The sequence below is a fragment of the Tauraco erythrolophus genome, chromosome 8 (genome assembly GCF_009769465.1).
Source record: "Tauraco erythrolophus isolate bTauEry1 chromosome 8, bTauEry1.pri, whole genome shotgun sequence".
Taxonomy (NCBI): domain Eukaryota; kingdom Metazoa; phylum Chordata; class Aves; order Musophagiformes; family Musophagidae; genus Tauraco; species Tauraco erythrolophus.
The window spans coordinates 25,525,741-25,545,956 of NC_141472.1; the positions used below are offsets into that span (position 1 = coordinate 25,525,741).

The following is a 20,216-nucleotide window of genomic DNA, read 5'->3' on the forward strand; positions in this document are numbered from 1 at the left end:
TTTTGCTATGATTATAATTCCAGTATTAAGTGAACTGAAAAGTTTGAAGTCTGTTTTCTGTGATTTTTAAATGAGGGCTTTACTCCTGAATTTTATCATGCTTCATTTGGTCATTGTATTTAAAAAGCATACATTTGTTTTAGCATAGCTAAAAAAAAAAGTCATCTCTGAAATGAAGCTCATCTACTTTGCAGAGTGCTCTTGGAAAGCGGTCCAAATTCTACTGAATGTGTTAGCTGTGCTCTGAATCAAGAAAGATGCCAGTATTATTCTGTGTCCTTCAGCAAAGACTTACAGTATTATCAGCTAAATTGTCATGGTGAGTATATCCAAATTAATTGACATCAACATGACTCACTGATCAGTTGAGTGGGCAAGTTCACTTCGTAAAGATCTTGATGTGCGCTGTGTAACAATGATATGTGTTGATATCATTGAATAAATGCATTGGCAATGGAAAAACATACTGCCTCCTAGGCTCAAAAGCACCTTGACAAAAATTACAAGGATAAAATTTGACCTTTTAACTTATCAATGATCCTTAAAGAGGTGACAAAAACGCTCCTGTCCGTTGTGCGTCCCCTCGAGCTGTGTGGGGAGCTCACTCTGTAGATGGAATTTGGAGGCTCTCGGAGCAAGACAAGCAACAGGCTGGGTAAAGAGAAGTGCTTTGTGTGTGGGAATAAAATAAAGATAGGTGGTGCTGTTCAAGAAAAATCCAATGGACATAACAGTTAAGCAGTGGGACTGTAGCCTGTCTCTGACCTGTAAGTGCTTGTGCTAAATAGTACGAGGGATAAAATAATCAGAGAATGGGAAAAAGAAAATCTTCTGTAAAATTTCCTTTAAATTTAAATGTATGTTGTTTTTTAAGATGCCAAGATCTTCCTTGATCTATGGGCTCAAAGGACAGATAGGCAGCAGAGAGGGAATTGTTCTGTCAGGTTGTAAAAATGGCCATTTGACAAAGGCTGCTGTGGTCTTCAGGACTGCTCTGAGAAGGCTTACCGACTTCCACGCCATGGTCCACAAGTGGACTTCGCTAAGAGTGGAAATCTAATTCTTCTGTACCTCACAATCGTGTGATGCACCTGTGAGACAGTCTGAATATCTTACGGAATCCTGTGGCTTGAGTTTGGGCCCTACTGTCTTACAATCCAGCTTGTGCAGACTGGAGGGAAACAAGTTCGGAGCTTTTATGATTCACCTGCATCCAACTGCTTTACGAGGGTTGTGTTTTGAGACAGCATGAAAACATGAACGTTTCGTGCTCTGTCAACAGGTCCTGGCCTGCCCATGTCTACTCTGCACAGAAGCAGCGATGATCAAGGTATGGGATTGTCTTAAAATACAATTTGTGTCGAGCCATAAAATTGCACTGTAAATTTATTTTAATTTTGTTCTCATTGCTTAGTATAATAATTAAAATGTCAGTTATAAAGGGTAAATTTAATTTCAGATAATTACTCCAGTATAGTTAACCAGAAGAATAAATTATATGGCTTGGCATATGTTTATTCATAGTTTGTTTAATATTATTTTACATTATGCTAGAAAACAGTGAGTAATGTATGACTTATTTACTGGGTAATTGTTCAGTTTTTATGAAATTGCATTTAGATGAAAAATGTGGAAACCAGCTTTCTGGTTACTAAATTACTGAAGGGAAACTATATTGTAAACATTGAATATGAGAGGAAAAACAAAAACTGCAGTAAATTGAGACTGCAGTGTAGGTTGCCATCATCTCAAACTGAATTTTTAAAGCGGTTCATAATTAAAGAGAAACGCATTTGAAAATAATATATTTATTCTTTGGCTCTTACTAACTCTGTTATTTAGTCCTCAGATACCTGGAAAATAACACTGAACTGGAAGATTCATTGCAAGATATTCAGATGCCTTCAAAAATATTTGGCTCCATTAGTATAGGTGGATACAGTAAGTTCAAAACCATGTTTTATGTTTCTCTCCCCCTTTTCACCACGTGCTTCAAGGTCTTCTGCTGAAGAACACTACAGAAATTGGATGTAGTGGGTATTATTGCCGTTATTTAGCACTTAGAGGCAAGACATGATTTTTTTTCAGACATCTCCAAACATTTCGTTTTTTTTCTGAAATCCCAAAATGCTATCTAAAAAATGCTTTTTCCGTAGTGTGGTATCTTGATGTTTTCATGATGAAGTGGCTTAACTCCTTTTTTCCTTGATAGTTACCTGAAAAACAGAAGTCCTTAATACCACCATAAATAAATAAGAGGAAAGAGGGGATGGGGCACAAAGCTTATAAGCATTGTTGAATTTAAATTAAATCAGAAATTCCAGTAGGTCTTAATTTACACGTACAAGTCCCTTTGGGTTGTGCTAGCAGGTAGGGACAGTGGAGGAGAAGTTCAGTTGTTATCGAAAAACGGGCAGAAAATCAAATGGAAAAGCTTGCAAAATCATGTGGGCTGCATTTCAACAAGATCTCCTTTGGCTCTGTTTGGACTGAATAGTCGTGTTCTTAAAAGCACGTTCAGGCTCCAAGACTACATAAACCTGTGAATGCAGACTAGAATGAAATGCTGGAAAACGCACTGCTAGCGCTTTGCTTGCTTCAGGTGTTTGTCTGGGTCCAGAAGCTCTCTTGGCGCGCTCCTAGGCTGAGGAACGTCCGATAGACAGGCTGTGGGAGGGCTGGTACCTGTCTAAACCTGTCCTTGCTCCAGCCTTTGCTACTAGCTTTTCTCTTCATGACACACTTTCTCTTGATAAAATGAATGGATATTTATAATGGAACTATATTTTACAAACAGTATTGAGTTCTGTCAGTCACTGCTAATTGTTCTTTTTGATGCCTCCCTCCTTCCACTGTTACCTTATTTATATAATAACTCTATCTTCCTGTTTTCTGTGTTTTATTTCTGTCACGTTTTTACTAGGGCTAAAGAGGAAATCTTCCAGGCAAGATGGAGGTTTAAAGATGTTCTTCATGCTATCAGTTGTATATTCATCTTTTTATTCCTCTTTGTTCTTACTACTTCATCTCTTCAGGGTAGAAGTTTTTGGGTAAGGGGAATCTATTTTTAACGTCACAAATAGGAGAAATAAATCCATTTATGTAGTCCTACTTCAAGCTCCAAGTCTGCTCACAAATCCGTGTATGTTATCAAAGAAGAAATCTGCTCCCATGACGATAGAGTGCACAGATTATGCAAAAACCTAAAATTAGTATTTTCATGTGTTTGATTTAGATTGCTAATTTTTCAGTGTTTTAATGTCTTACATATTCATACTTGGACAAATTTCTCTAAGACTTGCACTCTGGCCATTGTTGCGGTGCAGTCCATCAGCATTGCTCCGTGCTTCCTTTGCAGCATCAGTTCTTTTAAAATTCATGAGTGAACAATCAAGCCAATCGGTTTGCAACAATTACATGGTGTGCATTTAAAATGTTCAGCTAACTCTCAGCCAACTTGGGAGGTAATATGGGTGGAAAGAGAACATGGATAGAACCAGAATCAATGTTGCTTGAGAAATAATAGATGTTTCAATATGTTTCTGGGAAGCTTTACAAACTGTCATGCAAAGCCTCTCTGGCAGGTTCAAAATATTTAAAATTTCTTTTTGCTGCTGGGAGAGAAATTTGAGTAGAGAAACATTTTTGAGCTTGTGTCAGATTTACCACTGTAGAGACTTAGCAAGTTTTACATGTGAGGTTATAATGTAGAATAATGTTACGAGACAGCATGTTGAGTCCCAATGTTGTAGTATTATTATTATTATTATTATTATTATTATTATTATTATTATTATTATTATTATTATTATTTACTATTACTATTATTATTATTATTATTATTATATTGTAGACATTCCAGTTTCAGACTTTCTGCTAACTTAGCTGTAAAAACATTTTAAAAAAAATAATTATTACATTAGCTAGGAACTTTTACCTGTATACATTAGGATAGCTCAGATGAAACTACTTTTTAGTTTTTAGGGGGTGTTTCAAATGTGCTTTTGTATGTATTGCAGTGCATGTAAAATTATTTCACTGGAGAACTGACCTAAGTCAAACTCTTTTCACTTTTAGACCTGTGGTATCAAATGATATTGCCTCCCCATTTCGATTCATCAAAGAAGTACCCTCTGCTCATTGATGTGTAAGTCTTCAAGTTACATGGCAGTGTTGTGTTAATAATCACTTTTCATCTACTTCAAATGCTCTTAATAAGATCGGGAAACACAAAACTGGCATGTTTTCTAATTACTGCTTGAAGTAATTTTAAGAGAGAATGAAAAAATTAGGTGTATCCCTATTTGTGATAGATTCTTGTACCATAAGATGATGTATTGCTTAACAAGCACATATTTTAGTGTTCACTTACCTCCTTCTATGCTCTTAAGAGTTCACTGGGAATAATAGTCAATGAAATCACATTCCAGATTGAAACCTTGAATGAGCTGGCTATCTTAAAGCTGAAGTAGCGAGTGTGACGTTGAGTTTTCTCTGTGATATTTGGCTGTCAACTGGTGTTGGCAAACTGTGTCCTGTGGTCAGGATTGCATTTGCTGTTTTTTCATAAATTCAAGACCATGAGCTTGTGCCATTTGGTCCGTTCTTCCTCAGACACTTCTGTTCATGCTGGTATGTTTTCTTCTAACTGGAAATTAATGAAATTTAGCTGTTTGTTAAAATAGAAATGTTAACCTTTTCCTCTTTTTACAAAGAACTAACTCCACAAGGAAACTAGCTGTTAATTGTTAGATACATCTTTATATAATGTAATTTGGTAGAACTGTTAATACTTTTTGATATGCCTATTTACCATTTTAATGAGCAGTCAGTGCTCTTTGCTGCTTAAGACTTACTTTGGTTTTGATTCTATTTTTATTGACTTTCCTGGGCCTTTGTCAGGATCACCTCTGCTTCATGGTGATCTTGATATCAGAAATTCTTTCAGAAGTGTCAGAATCTGTAGCTTGATACATAGAGTTCCTAGTGGTTTTGTCTTTGCTTTTAAAACTGGGAAAAATGGGTTACAGAGCCATAAGAACCGCTCTTCTTTGTTACTGTGTTGAACAGTGGCTGGAGAATTGCACTGCAAACAGAATTTTAGCATCCAGGCACTCAGAGCGTGATTTCAAAGTGCTCAAATGCTTCCTTTTTCTCAGCCTATGTAAGAAATAGTTTAGACTGTAGGGCACACTGATGGGACACTAAAAATGCAGAGATGATCTTTTTTATTTTCCCAAGTGAAGGCAATTTGTTGATTTCAGACTTTAACCAAATAAATTAATGGGTAAATGGAACAGAAATAGTCAAAGAGCATTGCTTTGAAGCTCAGATGACTATATATGCCAACACAAAAAAGAATTTGGTTTGGATTTCTGATAAGCTGTTTAAAGTAAAAATAATGAAAGTTTCTTATTAGAGCAGAAAGCAACAAAACAAATAAAATCCAATCTGCTTTCTTGATTAACCATTGACGTTCTAAAAAAGCATATTGCTTTTAGTGTCCAGGCAGAGCAGCTGTTTGGAGTCAGTCAGTGATGCTTTTCTTGTTTGCTCAGTTCAATTTAGAAGTTTACCCTTCTTCAGTGGCCAAAAATGCTCAGCAATAATTGTATTTCAAATGCTTGATGTGAGAATGCGTGGAGACTAAATGCCTGGATTCTGTGGCACTTTTCACCCAGGTATGCAGGACCCTGTAGTCAGAGAGTAGATCCTATCTTCCGGTTCAACTGGGCTACTTACCTTGCAAGCACCGAGCAGATCATTGTGGCCAGCTTCGATGGCAGAGGGAGTGGATACCAAGGGGATGAGATTATGCATGCAATATACCGGAGACTGGGAACGTATGAAGTGGAAGATCAGATAACAGCAGGCAGGTGAGCTACAGTGAAGTGGTGGACACCTGTTTCTTCTTATCTCTGCTTGTTGTGTAGGGGGGAAAAAAGATGGAGGTTTTGAATGGTCGTCTTGAAATTACTGGCAAAACCAGAACTAAATTCTATATTAATTTTGTATTTTTGGGCCAACTGTCATTTTGTGCTTAAAAAGAGTGAAGAGTTAGTGATGCAATAACAAATTTATCATATCTGTGGTTTTATAGAGGTAATAGCAGTCACGCTAGTAAAAGAGCATGCTACCAAGGCACTTGGAGCCGGAAGTTTTACTCCAGGCTTTTTGCAAGTTTCTGTTGTGACGGAGTTATTTGTGTGAACTGCTCAGCCTTTACATTATAGTTCATCCTTATCACTTGGTTTATGCTTGTAGACATTCACTAAACCAAATGATGTCAGTATGAATTTCTTAGAATCACGAAGAAGTGACCTTATGGGGTTTGCTTTTTGGGATATTAAAATGTTAAGGAGTTAAACAAATAGCATTTCAGAATCTTTTTTTTAAACCTGACCGGAGTCCTTTACTACTGCAATTTGAGTGTTGCTTCTCTTTTTTCTTTTTTTTAAAAAAAAAAAAAAAGAAAAAAGACCAAAAAAAAGGCAAGACAGGTGGTGAAGTCTAACCTAATACAATACAAATGTCAGCAAGTGTGGTTTGATGGCTTTTACAGAGCATCCAAGTTTTGTTTTTTCACATGCACAGGTGTTTTTCTGAATTTCTTAAAGACACACACACCTGAAGTATTGTATGTTTCATACGCAGTCACTGTGATGGTGGGAAATGCATATTTGTACAATAGAAAGAGGCAGATGTGATGGAAAATAGGCACGTCTGTATAATGGCAGGTACCCGCAATCCATGAAGCATTTCATCTTTCTGTTTACTTTTAGAACGTTTTCTGAAATGAGCTTTGTTGATGAGGACAGAATAGGTATTTGGGGTTGGGTAAGTACTCAAATAAATTTGACTGGCTTATTATTTAATGTTAACAGCTATTTGCTCTGCTGCCTTGTGTGTGAGGTGCTGGAGTACTTGGTGTGAGACACCTCTGGGGTCGCGACACAGTCCAATACCTGAACTGGTGAAGTGCATCCTGCAAGTGCCTGTATACATTGTCTCTTTGCAAGCATTCAGAAGCCTTCGAAACAGAAAATAGGACTACTAGAGAGATTAAAAACAATTTAAAGGGATACTGCCAAGTTCTTTGTACAAGATGAACCAATATTTAAAAAAAAAAAAGTCCAAATATATATATATTCATTAATGTCTATCTATATTAGTTGGATGACTCTGTTTTTTTAAAAAACGTGTAAAATAACACATGAACCAGCTGCATGACTAGTTTTCACTAGCAGCCTGAAAATACCTAAATCTGCTCTATTGTTGCACTTGGCTATGTTTTATCCAGCAGTACTTCCAGCCAGAGGCCAGACTTCTCTGACTTTGATGTGTCTTTAAAACCTGTCACAGTAGAGGAGAGTGTTTAATTTGTGTATACGTACCCCTCAGCTGCAGGGCTAAGCCCCTATGTAGTGTTAGTGATACCAGTTTGATTCAAACTCTGTTTTTGTGTCCCAGGCTGCTGTTCCACTGCTTTTTCTGGCGTCACGGGGAGTACTCTTGCGTGCTCCGTTTAAGCGGGCTGTGTTTAAGTATGTGCAGGATTCCCTGCAAGAGCTTGATTTAAATTGCTAGCTGAAGTTTGGTCACTGGTGGTGAAAGGCACGAGTGAGTAAATCACTTGATGGCAAGATGATGATGATGGTACCTTTAGTAGCTTTTCTTGTGGAGGTAAACATCTGTTGTATGAAGTCAAGTGTAGTAGTAATATCTTTAGTGGAGGGAAATTCTTTCTACAGAAATGGAGGACTTAATGCATTCCCATCTCACTCCTGATGAGCCTCAGGATGAATGATGAAGAGCAGTCCTCTTGGTAGCCAGGTTGGGGTTATGCATCCTGGATACTGAACCTATGGGCAAACAGATTTTCTTTCTCTCTCGAGTTTTCAGATTGGCAGCCCGTCACTTTGTACGTTAATTCTGTTTGCCGTAGGTTCTGTATTAGTATCTTTACTGCGGCCAGGTCAGACAGCGTATTTACACATGGGTTTAATGACTAAGGGCAAGCATTACTTTGCTGATCTCATTGGGAGGACCTAAGTATTGAGGTTGGAGCAAACATTTAAGGGCTTTGAACTAAGATACAGTGCCGTTTGCCTGTAATCTGGTTTCAAGAGAGGAATGAGATCCAAAAATTGCTCTTCTTTTTGCACGTGGGTGGGCACATTTTCCTAAATAACCCCTTCAGACTACAGCAAGGGCAGTCATTTGGGCAGTCAGTGACATTGTTTAGGTATCTCGCTGCCTGGATGCTCAAGCGTGTCAGATATTTACTCATCTGTGTACGAGGCTAGACTGCGAGGGATTTTTCTGCGCATAGCGAGGAGCGTGTTGCTGCGCCGTTCCTCCCACAGACTCAGCAGAAGATCCTTCGCTCCCCAGTCACCGTCTTGCTCCCGACGCTTTGGAGGAGAGTTAGCAAGTGAGCTGCCGCAGGCCTGCTCCGAGGGAGTTGTAAATTTTCGGATGCCCTGGTGCACCTACTCATCGGGCGCATTGCGGCCCGAGCTCTGCTTCCACCCACTCCCGCAGCACGGAGAGGGACACGGTGGTTCAGCAGGGTCTTGTTTCCTGTCTCTCGCTGCTGCCTGCAGCGCTCCCGAGCGCTGTCATCCTTCGCTGAGTCACAGTTCAGCGGCGTTTGCGCCCTTTCCCCCCGGCAGGTTCTCCTTCCTCGGCGCCGCAGCTGCCGCGCGCTGTTTGATGCCCGTTTCCCCCACTGAGCAGGCTGGGTGAGATCTGACCCAAATTCCGAACGGAGTTCATTAGTATGAAAAACGCTGAGCCTATAAATGTCTGAAGAACCGTTCAGCAGATGGGCCCCATCCTTTTCTTCCCGACTAAAATAACAGCAATGTTTTCTTCTCAGTCTTATGGGGGATACGCGACCTCCATGGTGCTTGGCTCTGGAAGCGGCGTGTTCAAGTGTGGAATAGCGGTTGCCCCCGTGTCACGTTGGCAATATTATGGTATGTGATGGCTTCCTCGTTACAAGGATTCCCATATGTCTTGCGGTGCACATGCTGCAAAGTGTTGATTCATAGCGTGGAACTTTGATTATCTACTAGATGCCATGTAAATGCCACTTGGTCTGTTTTCCTGAACTTGTGGGTACTGCGTTTTGGAATTAAACCGCTTCCCTAAATCTTACTTCCTGTTTTAAAAAGTCAGATCCATGATTCTGGGTAATCTTTTTAACCTTTAATGAGGCTAAATTATTGTAATATTTGTAGTATTACTGTAACGTGCCTGTGTCTGCTTTCCAAAGCTGCCTCGTATTGTGAGACCAGTATTGTGCGTCAGAAATCCATCGCTGTTAGACTTTGCCTCTTCAAAATGCTGCTTCACTTATAAGAATGAACTGTGGGGCTTAACATCGAACTTACATTGCAATGTACTCTCTCAAAGAAACAAAGTAGGATTTGAATTGGCTTTGTGGAGTGTTTTTTTTTTCGAGTGTAAAATTTGGATTTTATAAACTTAATTAATGTTAAGAATAGCTTGATGTGAGGAAAACCTGAACAAGTGGACATGCCTGTGCGTGCTTCAAGCTTAGAGTATATAAGGTTGCAGTTGCCTGAGGCTATAAATGCAGTTATAGGGGCTTTCCTCCCAGATTAAAAAAAAATTATATACAGTTAAAAATATAGTATATGCTGGTACAATGTGACTACGTTTTGACATCTTTCTGGTTTTGATTTGTCCAAAAACATTCAAGGGAAAGCTTTTCCTAGCAAACCTCTGCTGAATTAAGGCATAATTTACTATTCTGCAACTAGCACAGAGACCATATAGTAGCACATCATGTGCTCTGGGTAATTCCAACAGAAAATCACACTGCCAGATATCACCAGTAGTCCGTTGAGGACCTAGGGATGTTTTCATAATGTTTTGGACATGGATATTACAGTATGGCAGGAAATATTTTTTTAATAAAGATCAAGATCTTTAAAATTCCACATTTAGTTGATGAGATAAAGAAAGGGGTTATGGAGGCATGCATGTTCAACATCAAAAGTAAGCCATTGCGGCAATACTGATGAGAAGTCAAATGGACATTAGAATATCGCAACAGAGGTTTGATTTGTGTGGCTTAAAATAAATCTGCAAAAAAAAGGTACTATGATATCATGCTGAAAAATCTGTGGAAAATCAGAGATACTTAATTTTTACTACATGTAACGTCAAGCTGAGTCCTAATCTTCTGCTACATTTTCATTTTAGAGATTTTTAGCAGTAAACATTTAGATAAAATACTGAAGATTTTTTTCGAATGCTAGTCATTTACTGCAAGATTTTCAGTAATTTGCTTAGGATTACTGAGAGAATAACAATAAGGTAACATTGACACAAAGTACTTTATTAATATTCAGCATTCAGGTGTCCATGGCAACAAGAAGATTAAATATTCTGAATAATGATGATTACCTACACGCCTCATTGTGGAAAACCTGTTTTTATATTTTCTTTTTTTTTTTTTACTTCCAGTATGCATTCTTATTGTTTGTATCAGTGGGTAGAATTTCTGGTAGACAGACAGACTGAAAATTAAATAGCGTATTCTGTTTTTTTGTTTTGTTTTGTTGTGTTTTTTTTTTTTTAATTACAGATTCAATATACACGGAGCGATACATGGGCCTTCCTACAGCAAGTGATAACCTGAACAACTATAATGTAAGAAACATATCACTTTATTTCATTTTTTGAAGTGCGTTGTTTCTTTTCTAAACCAGTCGTGTTTCTCTTTATACAGTGTAGATCCTTCCTCATGGGAAGAAATAAGTTTGTTTCTTCTTCCCAGCTCTAACTGGTGCAGTGTGCTTTTAGAGGCTGCATTCTCATGCCTTTGGATTTGCATGAGGCAGTTACTCCTTGCTGTATGGTGTGGGTTTTCTGTTGTTTGTTTGGTGTGTTGGGTTTTTTTTGGGTTTTTTACAGTCAGTTCCATTTGGCTACTTTGCAGACTGTAAAACAAGCTGTAAAAACTGTTTTATTATAATCACCAAGAAACAAATTTGTTTTAAAATTTTAATATGCTCGTGGGCAAACTATGCTTTATCTTAAACAACATTTCCACCAAAACAAATGTACTCCAGTTCTTTCTGAAATGTAATGTGAAAAAAATGGGTTTTTTGTTAACTTTCTTGCTTTAGGAATCTGCAGGCTTTTTTCAGGGAAAGCAAAATCTCTTAAATATTAGGAAACTTTAACAGGTAGGCGAGTCTGTCTGTACTGTGATCATATCAAAGAAATTGTAGACTGACTGAGAGCCAGCCGTGTCAAGGCTGGAATTCTGGCCCCATCTCCACGAACACAGGGTGTCCAAGGTTTGGTCTAAAACAACTAATAGTTGCCCAGAAATGAGGGAATTTCCAGGTGTTCTAATGGAAGCAAAATACCTGAAGATTGTTTGTCATCGTTATGGCATGAGGAATTTTTTTTACTTTCTCTCCATGTGCCAGCTGCATTTTGTGGCCCCAAGGGCTTTTGAAGTCGCAGGTCGCCGGGCACAGGGCAGAGCAGCTCAAGCCTTCTGTAGAGGTTTCCTTAAATCTCAGAGCGAGGTGGAACACAGCAGCTGCTGGAGAACTGTGGGGAATCTGAGGGGTACTTTGTGGCCTGGTTATGGGGATGTTTCACAGAGGTGTTCGGCCATGGGGATGCTGGAACCAGACGTGGATGTCAGAGGAAAAGAGATGGGGCGTTCTCTGTGTTCGGGTTGGTGAATAGGCTGGAAGGCCATTCAGTACTGACTGTGTCTTGATGCATTAAAATAATAAGGGTCATGGAAACGGGCCACAGAAAGGTGGGGGTTGTTGCCTTGATTTATAAGTATGGTAAAACACATAAATATATACATATATGGGCTGAAACGTCTGTTTTGACATATCACTACAGTAATCCAGTTTTGTCAGCTGCTGTATCAGACATTCAGGTCAAAATTGAGGACAATGGTAGTAACTGCTGGAAGACTTGCTGCTGCATTCTGCCTCTTCTAACCAGCGAGCTGCTCAGGCCCACCGGGCACTGACCGGCAGCCCGCTGCCGCCTGCCTGCCTTTTTCCAAATGTGTTTCTTGAAGGCAGTGGGAACAGTAGGAGGTCTGCGAGGTAGCAGTGTAAATAGAAGTTACTGTCGTCGTGCAGAACGAACGTTAACGCTCTGGGTGCACAAAGTCATTCACCAGCTTCACGGCACAGATGGCAACAGAGGACTGTTTAATCCTTTAAAGCCAGGAGTCGGATTTTCTTGGCATAGTATCCATTGCTGGCAATGGCCACGTTGAAACTGCCAGTACCAAAGAGCTAAAGGTTTCAAATGTGTTACTCAGAGGACTAATTGGGGAGGATGGTGGCTAGATGGAGGAGGGGCAATTGCACAGATCAGATTGTCACACTTCATTGCTGCTTCCACAGAGAGCAAAATGCAACTTAAGTCCTCGCTGGTTGTTAAAAGCCCCAAATAATGTATTACTTGGATTTTACCTTTCCGTATAAACCTGTAGGGGCAGGGGGGTCATAGCTCAAGAAGTGAGTTGGTTGCTTTTCATGTAGCAACAATGGAAGGGTTGTGGGATCGTGTTGTTGCTGAAGACCCTTGCTGACTTCAGCCCAGCATGTTCCTGGCTTACAGCCCCTTTGTTCAGAGTCCCAGTCCCAGCAGCCTCCTGGCCCCTCATCACTGATGAGAGCTGTTTTCTGAACGGAGTGGTTTTTAGCAAGTAAATGCAAAGCGTGTGCTGAAAGCTCTCCTAGCTGAAGCTGTTAAAGCATTTTTTGAACTGTTGACTTCATACCGTCAGGTTTGCATGTTGTATCATATATTCTCTATCCTACTGCATCCGTTATAAAGCTGGCTTGAAAAATGGAAGGTGGCGTAAGCTCTGTAATGCATGCCCCAGTTTAAAAGCAACAGGACTGTGTGCACACCTGCTTGGAGAAGATGTGTGCTGCCCGCTGCCTTCCTAATGCACAGTGTTGTTAATGACTGCGAATACATCGTCTCAGAGTAGCGGTGGTAAGAGGGGTACACCCCACCTTGGTATTACTGTGACATGAGGTTTCACATTTATTGGAAGAAGAGAAGCTGAGATGTTACCTTCTCTTTGTCAAGAGTCAGTCTGAGGGATGACTCACACCCCTGTAAGTAGGCTGATTAGGTGTGCTCAGTTCTTTCTAAGGTAGTTGTGAACTAGTAAAAATTAGAGCTTTGTAAAAGAAAGGAGCAAGCATGGGTTGAGCTCCCAATATAATTAATTCTGTAGGGTTCCCTGTAGGATCCCTAATTCTGTAGGATTAATTCTGTAGGAATGGCAGAGGAGTTGTCTGCCCAGGAAGAAATATCCCTGAGGTAAAAGACTTGAGACTAAACCAGGGCAGATCTCTAGAGGTCAGATGCAGTAGCCATGTAAAGCACACCGAAGAGACTGTTCAACTTGTGAGAAAATTATTTTGCAGTTCACTCTGAATTTGATATGCTTTTGGCAAGTGTTTGAAACAGTCATAGATTTGGCAATCTTTTTCTAGCAGATTTGAAATGTTCAGTCCTTAAGAACTGCTGCATCATTAGGTTATGCAAAACAGGGTACAATTTTGTAAATATGCCATCTTGTACTGATTTGACATTTGTTCTATTATCTGAGAATATGCTAAAGGGAGAGAGACCTTCAGTTTCAGCCAAACCTTAACTTGTTTGTGGAGTGCTGATAAAATGTTGACTGCTGTGTGATCTTTAGAAAAGCCAGTTACACTCAGCAGGGCTCAGTGCTCGTGCGTGTTTTACCTTTTCAGAACCTTTGTCCCGGCAGTGTAGCTGTGGAACGGGAAGGGGTGAATTTAGTTGTATTTATTTGATGTCCACTTGAGGTGTGTGCAGCTGGTGTAGCTGTTGCTCTGTGCTGTAACTGTGCCTAACTTGAGATTGCTCCCTCGTTTGCAACCTCCTTTTTCAGCAGAAGTGCTGTGTCCTTAAAGCACATTTTAGGGAGGGGAGTCTTCATGTTGAGTATGGGTACAGCAAGTGAGACACCACTTGCAAATGATTAAAAAAAAAAAGTATAATCTCTTTTGTTTGTTCCTTCTTTCTGAGGTATTTTACAAATAGCTTTGTTTTGTTTCATGCATGGAGGAGAAAAATAGTGACAACCTTGTTCTAAAACTGCTTTTGGAAAGTCAAGTTCTCAGAAGTGTAGCACAAATCAGGCTTCCAGTTGCAGAAGGTTTGCTGTCCCTTAAACCAGCACCCATTTGCTGCAAGAAAGCTTATAAAGCTGATCTATCAAGTTTCCCTCTGCACGTAGAAGCTGCACTGCTTCATTCTTTTTCTTTGTTGTGTCATGGGGCCATTACTTTCTGATCGTTCTTTTTGTCGGCTGCTGTACCGGTGCTCCTCACCGAATCAAAGTCCTCTCTCCAGATTTTGGCAAAGTCGTAACTATCTATTCTTACTCCATGATACCAACTCATTTGAATGGATAGTGGTGTGCTTCCAGTGTGCATGGATTTCCATACATTAGATGGGATTTCTGGTGCTCTGCAGCCTTTCACTATCAGAAGCGTGCAATTGCAGTGTTATGGATTGGAGGGTGGTTTTCTTTTCCTCTGCTGAACTTTTTTTTTAAATTTGGTTGAATAACTACAAAGAACTCCTTTCACTTAGGAGAGGTATGCTATTCTGCCATGACAAAAGGAATTTAGTATTTATGCTTGCTTTAAAGATTCATGAGTACACAAGAGACATAAGGAAAGTAGAACACTTCCGTGTCTCGGTAATATAATATATTTGACTTTTTGGGGATACTAAACGCAAATCCCTGTGCAAGGATACAGCCTTAATAACAAGGTGGGGAAGAAAAAAATAAAACACCACATTCTTTTATTCCCAATTTTTACTATTTTTTTCTTTGCCATACTAGCTTTTAAGTTGCTGTATATAGAAGAAATGTCCACAGGGATTCAGCAGAGAACCCCTGAAATGTTGCTAATAGAGGAAATTGAATTAAATGGAGTTTTTGCCTCCTTATGCTGGCTGTCTTATGAAGCCCAGGAAGAAGTCTTTTGTCCCTTTTCTTTTTCCCACTCCTACGGCAGAGCGCTATCTATGCCCTTTCCTTGCCCAAGTTAAAGATCCTACCTGCAATCCTTACTTTCCTCGTGCTTTAGTACCTAGTCACAGTAGCAAGTCAGGTGGTTAGTGTGTTCTAGGGAGTATGTTGTTACTGTGTTTTAAGTTTCTTGATTAATCTTAGTTGCTGATTATTTTTTTTCATCACCGCATCGTGTTTCAATTCCCAAAATGTAGCTTGACTTCTATTTATAGATTTGGTCTAGTAGTTGTTTCCTTCAGGCATTTCTCTTTTTGGGGAGAGTAGTCTTGTAAACGTCTTGTCAGCCACTTTTACTTGAGACTGATGAAACATTAGCTCCGTCGACTTACCTACAGGTTAACTAGGGTACATTTTGGTGGGGAAGATAATGCGTGTAGTCTCTGCAAGAGCTACTCTTTGCTATCATAGGGTGCACTGTTGCCATGGCAACCTTTTTTAACTTGTCTGCAGTCACACAGGAAACCAACCTATGGCAAGTGGTGTGTTGCAGGCTAACAACGTGTTAGCAGTGCATTAAATGAGTATCTCACTCCCAAAACTCTGCCCCTCTGGATTCGCCTGTTACGTTGCAGATGTAACCCCTGGGGGCAGTAACTGCCGACTGGTGCAGAACTGTTCTTCCAGTGCTGCTAGATACGTGACCATGCTGCTAGGAGGTGCAGGGGCTGGGGGCGAGCAGGGGTGGTTGGTTTTTATCTGAAGGACCCCAGACTGTGTCAACAGGAATCAAAGTCAGTTGGTAGCAAATCATCTTCTAATAAATAGCACCTTTTTTCTTTTTTTTTTTTTTCCCCTTTTCTTTAATTTCAGAATTCAACAGTAATGGCCAGAGCTGAAAAATTCAAGGATGTGGAATATCTCCTTATTCATGGAACAGCAGATGGTGAGTTGCAGTTAATTAGACATTTTAGTATTACAGGCAGGTTCGCAATTCTACTACTGACAAAACAAAAGCATGAAGGGGCAAGGCTGTTACATTTACGTCAATAAAATAATACTGCTTTCTGCAACTAATTTGTGTTTCAGTCACCAGTGCTGGGGAGTCTTCAGCGTTCGTTGTTTTGCTTTTCCCCCAGAGTAGTTCAGAAGCAATTTTTTGTTTACCTCTTTCTTCATTTTCTTCTACTTTTCAGATAATGTTCACTTTCAGCAATCAGCGCAGATTTCCAAAGCTCTTGTTGATGCTGAAATAGATTTTCAAGCAATGGTATGGTTCTGTTTTGTTTATCATCATACAAATGAGTTTTGATTATGAGAATAACAGCAAAAGCTCCCTGTTGTTAGGTAAAGTCAACCGCCATCTTAAATGAAAGATCACATACTTGCATTTCGTGTTCAGTAAATGAAACTTTGACATAACGCACCCCTGTACCTTCTGTACAAGATGAAAATGTTGTGTTTGACCCTGTTTACTTCATCTTTCATTTCGTTAAATTTTTTTGTTTCTCAGACAAACAGCCAAGCCAATCCCAAGCTTTGTATATACCCAAAGTTCAATGAATAGTATCTTACAGATGGCTGAAATTAACCTTTCCTTATATCCTAAGTCCAGGATAACCTGGCCATCTCGTTTGGTGTTTCTCTGTTGAACTCTCAGACTAAGGTGCAAGCTGTTCCTTTCCTACCTTCTCCCAGCCCTTGGGCAGCGGCACTGAACAGGATGAAGTGTAGAAGGAAGCCACGTGCACCAGTGCATGGTTGTCCTTCAGTCAAACTTTCAGGGCTTACAGGGTGCAGAGATCAAGCACCACTCTAATCTAAGGAGCTGCATCTACCCTCCATGTGAACAAGCCACGTATTCATTTTGTACTTTTAGCATGAATAGGTGGTGTGTATCCCACACGAAAAAAAACAGGGACGAAGGTATCATAGCAGCTTCCTACCACCTTGTGTCTTTGCCTCTGTGCTGGATTAGCCTCATGCTGGGATAAGGTTAAATGGCTGCACATGTTTTTATGCCTTTCGTGTTTGATTTGTATTATTTAGATGTAGCTAGAATTAACATTTTCTGTATTTTTCTTTCCCACAGTGGTATACCGACAAAGACCATTCCATCACTGGTCAAGCACATAAGCATATTTATACCCATATGACCCATTTCATAAAGGACTGTTTCTCACTGCCCTAGCACCAGCATTTCGGTTGGCAGTGATGGTACTTCTCCAGAAAACTCTCTAGCTAACGTACACTGAGCCAGTGTAAACTTTTATGAATCAAGATGAGATAAGGGCCAGCTGCTCTTGGGATACCTATGTACACAATGAAATACTAATCTTTATAATTTCTGTTGCCAAGCAACCATTGCATTTTTATTGATTGTGTTTAATCAGGTCTTAACATCACCAGAACGTAGGTATGTTGCAGACTTCTAGAAGGCATGGTACTTGCTTGAATCACTACCTTTTGATATTTCAGTCTAAAAGAGAAACAGTCCAGTTTCTATATTAGGGTAATGAATGAGGAACCAACATGGAGATCAGCTGAGGAATAAAAATAATAATGTTTCTAAGAAAAAATAAAATGAACCCTGTGATCATTTCTGTGAAAATACTGATAAAACTTTGAACAGGTTTTGCAGACATTACGTAAAGCTTGATCGTTATTTTACAAACAATATCAGGAATACTGCAATGTTAATATTTTCTGTGCAGTTTACTGCAGTTCCTTGAGTTAGTATTTTTCCCGCAATCTCTTGGATTGCAATTGTAGAAGTCTTTCAAGGAAAGCATGTAACCGGCTTTCACCAAAGATTTTGAATGATACCTATTCAAACCAAGGGCACTGAATTTCTTCATTTCCTGTCATAGTACTCTGATTTTTGCCTACTTCATACTCAAAAAGGCTGCTATTGTGGGAATGTGCACTGGTAAAATCTTACCTGGGAACTCTAGCAGCCCACCATTGTTTCTCTATGGGACAGAAAAGCTGGGTTTTAGAGGTTTCCTATTTAGTGATGAATAGGATCTATTCCTTGCACTCAAACATAAACACGACAATGCAAACTAGCAGTCACTTAAAGCAGGGGCTGGACTGTAACTCTCATGTGAACATGCTATTTAGCAAACCTGCTTTTCCTTGCAGCCTACCAGTAAACTTCTGCTTTACCTTCAGCACTCCAGGTAGGCTTCTTCATCTGAAGATAAGATTAGTTTTCTTAATTTCACATGGCTAGAAAAGATGTAACCAACTCGTAGTACAAACTGTGCTGCTTTAAAATAAGAAAGACATCGGGTTACTAGTGACGTTAGGTGTGAATGTAGAAGTACTCATACAGATAGATAAAGCACGGGAGAGAATTTTGCAGCTTGTCCTGGCCTTGAACACTTCCAGGGATGGAGCATCCACAGCTTCTCAGGGCAAGCTGGTCCAGTGCCTCACCACCCTCAGAGTGAAGAATTTCTTCCTTGCGTCTAATCGAAATCGTATAATTGAATTATCTTAAATTTGTTGTCTTAAATTATTAATTAAATCTTATAATTAAATTATCTTATATTCCTTTGTCTGGAAAGCAATTTCTAAGATATGCTGCTACTAGAGCATGATGCAACTTTTAAAACAAAAATATTTTATTGCTACAGTAAGCGTCCTAATAAACATTAATTTAGTGTCTGATTTTCTCTCTGGTAGATCTCCCTCAGCTTCAAAAACAATGCAGACAATACGACAATAGAGCTGCCTCAGGGAACTGACAACTTAAATGAATGCGTGAGCACAGGTAAATACAGAAGAAAGCCACCTCATTTCATTAGGGGAGAATGAGGTTAAAATGACTTTAATGACTTTCATTAAAGTTCAAAGCCAGCAGTAGGAACTTGTTGTGCCTGTAGTAGTGTCACATGCTAATCAGTTAGGCACCTGCCACTTACCTTTTTCCCTCTGTATTTTTTTCCATGTGAAATGGATACTTAAGTTTGTTGTAAAATACACTTTGTTTATAAAAGTCTAACAGAAGCAGCTGGAGCCTGAGGTGACTGTTAACCTCCTCAGGCTCGGAGGCTTCCAGTCTTCATTTTAAAAATTTGTGAAGAAGCTGGAAGGGATTTAATAAGATGGAGTCAGTACTTCAAGTATGGGGTTTTGGCAGTAGCACTAGGCTTGAAGGCCTAAAATTTTTTCAGTAGCAGAAGTGTAGGGTCCTGAACAGCAGAAGCTCCCACAATAGGCAGTAGGCTAAGCCTCTGTTCAACTACTAGACACTATAAATATTGTAGCATTGAAGAATTTTAAATTGTATGACCTTACCTATTGATCTGTAAAAAGACCCAACTACTGCTGCCTGGTCTGCATCATCTCTGTCAGGAGCAAGGGGAACAACTCGTGATCAGTAAATCAGAATGTAATTCCCGCTTTCTTCCAGGAACAGGTCAGTTATGTGCCTTCCCCAACAGCACACTTACTGTTAGAGTCAGACCAAATATGCTGCCATCAATCACACACAGCCAGCCAACACTGAGAGCATTGCCTGTTTCATTGAGATTCCACCCAGAAACGGAGCAAGACTGGGCTCTACAGTTCATGAGTTTGTGAAGCATCTTCACATGTCAGGTAGACATTTCGTACCATATTGCATACTCATTCTAGGTTTTGTAGTGTAAAAAGAAAATTGAAAATTAGTTAGGATAAATATTTATTTTCACATAACATTTCTTAATTGTGAAAAACACAATAGTCTATTCACATGTACACATAAACTTTTGTAATAAATTACATCCAAGAAATTGAGTAATTTTGACCAGGAATATGAAATTAGAAGTAAATATAGCACTACATTTGCTTTATATTGTGTGTGATTTCAGAATGTTAAGATTAACATTGGAATAGCATTTAAATTCACACAAGAACAGAGTGACTGTTTTAAAATAAAGCCACTCTGAAATACTGAACAGAAATACAGAATGCCATTGAATACACTGATTTCTTAATATCCTAAGAGTTGGTCAAGTGAAACTAGTACATTTTGATTGTATACATTATCTGTAACAAAGTCAGCAACATCTTAAAACACCACCAGGCTGCTTTCTGGACAAACCAGTATTGAATTTCTATACTAACCTTAAAACAATTGGAATCTTACAATTTATCATCAAGTACACAAAAC

The 20,216-nt window shown here is 39.4% G+C and overlaps 1 protein-coding gene across 1 annotated transcript in view; it reads left to right on the forward strand.

Annotated features, from left to right (window-relative positions):
• DPP4 (dipeptidyl peptidase 4) overlaps positions 1–17,246 on the forward strand; it is a 43,948-nt gene extending 26,702 nt beyond the window's left edge. The window contains exons 16-26 of the mRNA XM_086616153.1: positions 195–319; positions 1,283–1,330; positions 1,843–1,941; positions 4,078–4,147; positions 5,682–5,876; positions 6,783–6,837; positions 8,882–8,981; positions 10,622–10,686; positions 15,929–16,001; positions 16,252–16,325; positions 17,148–17,246. Of these exons, the coding sequence (XP_086472279.1) occupies positions 195–319; positions 1,283–1,330; positions 1,843–1,941; positions 4,078–4,147; positions 5,682–5,876; positions 6,783–6,837; positions 8,882–8,981; positions 10,622–10,686; positions 15,929–16,001; positions 16,252–16,325; positions 17,148–17,246 (1,003 nt within the window). The remainder of the gene's footprint in view (positions 1–194; positions 320–1,282; positions 1,331–1,842; positions 1,942–4,077; positions 4,148–5,681; positions 5,877–6,782; positions 6,838–8,881; positions 8,982–10,621; positions 10,687–15,928; positions 16,002–16,251; positions 16,326–17,147) is intronic.
• Positions 17,247–20,216: the final 2,970 nt, after the last annotated feature.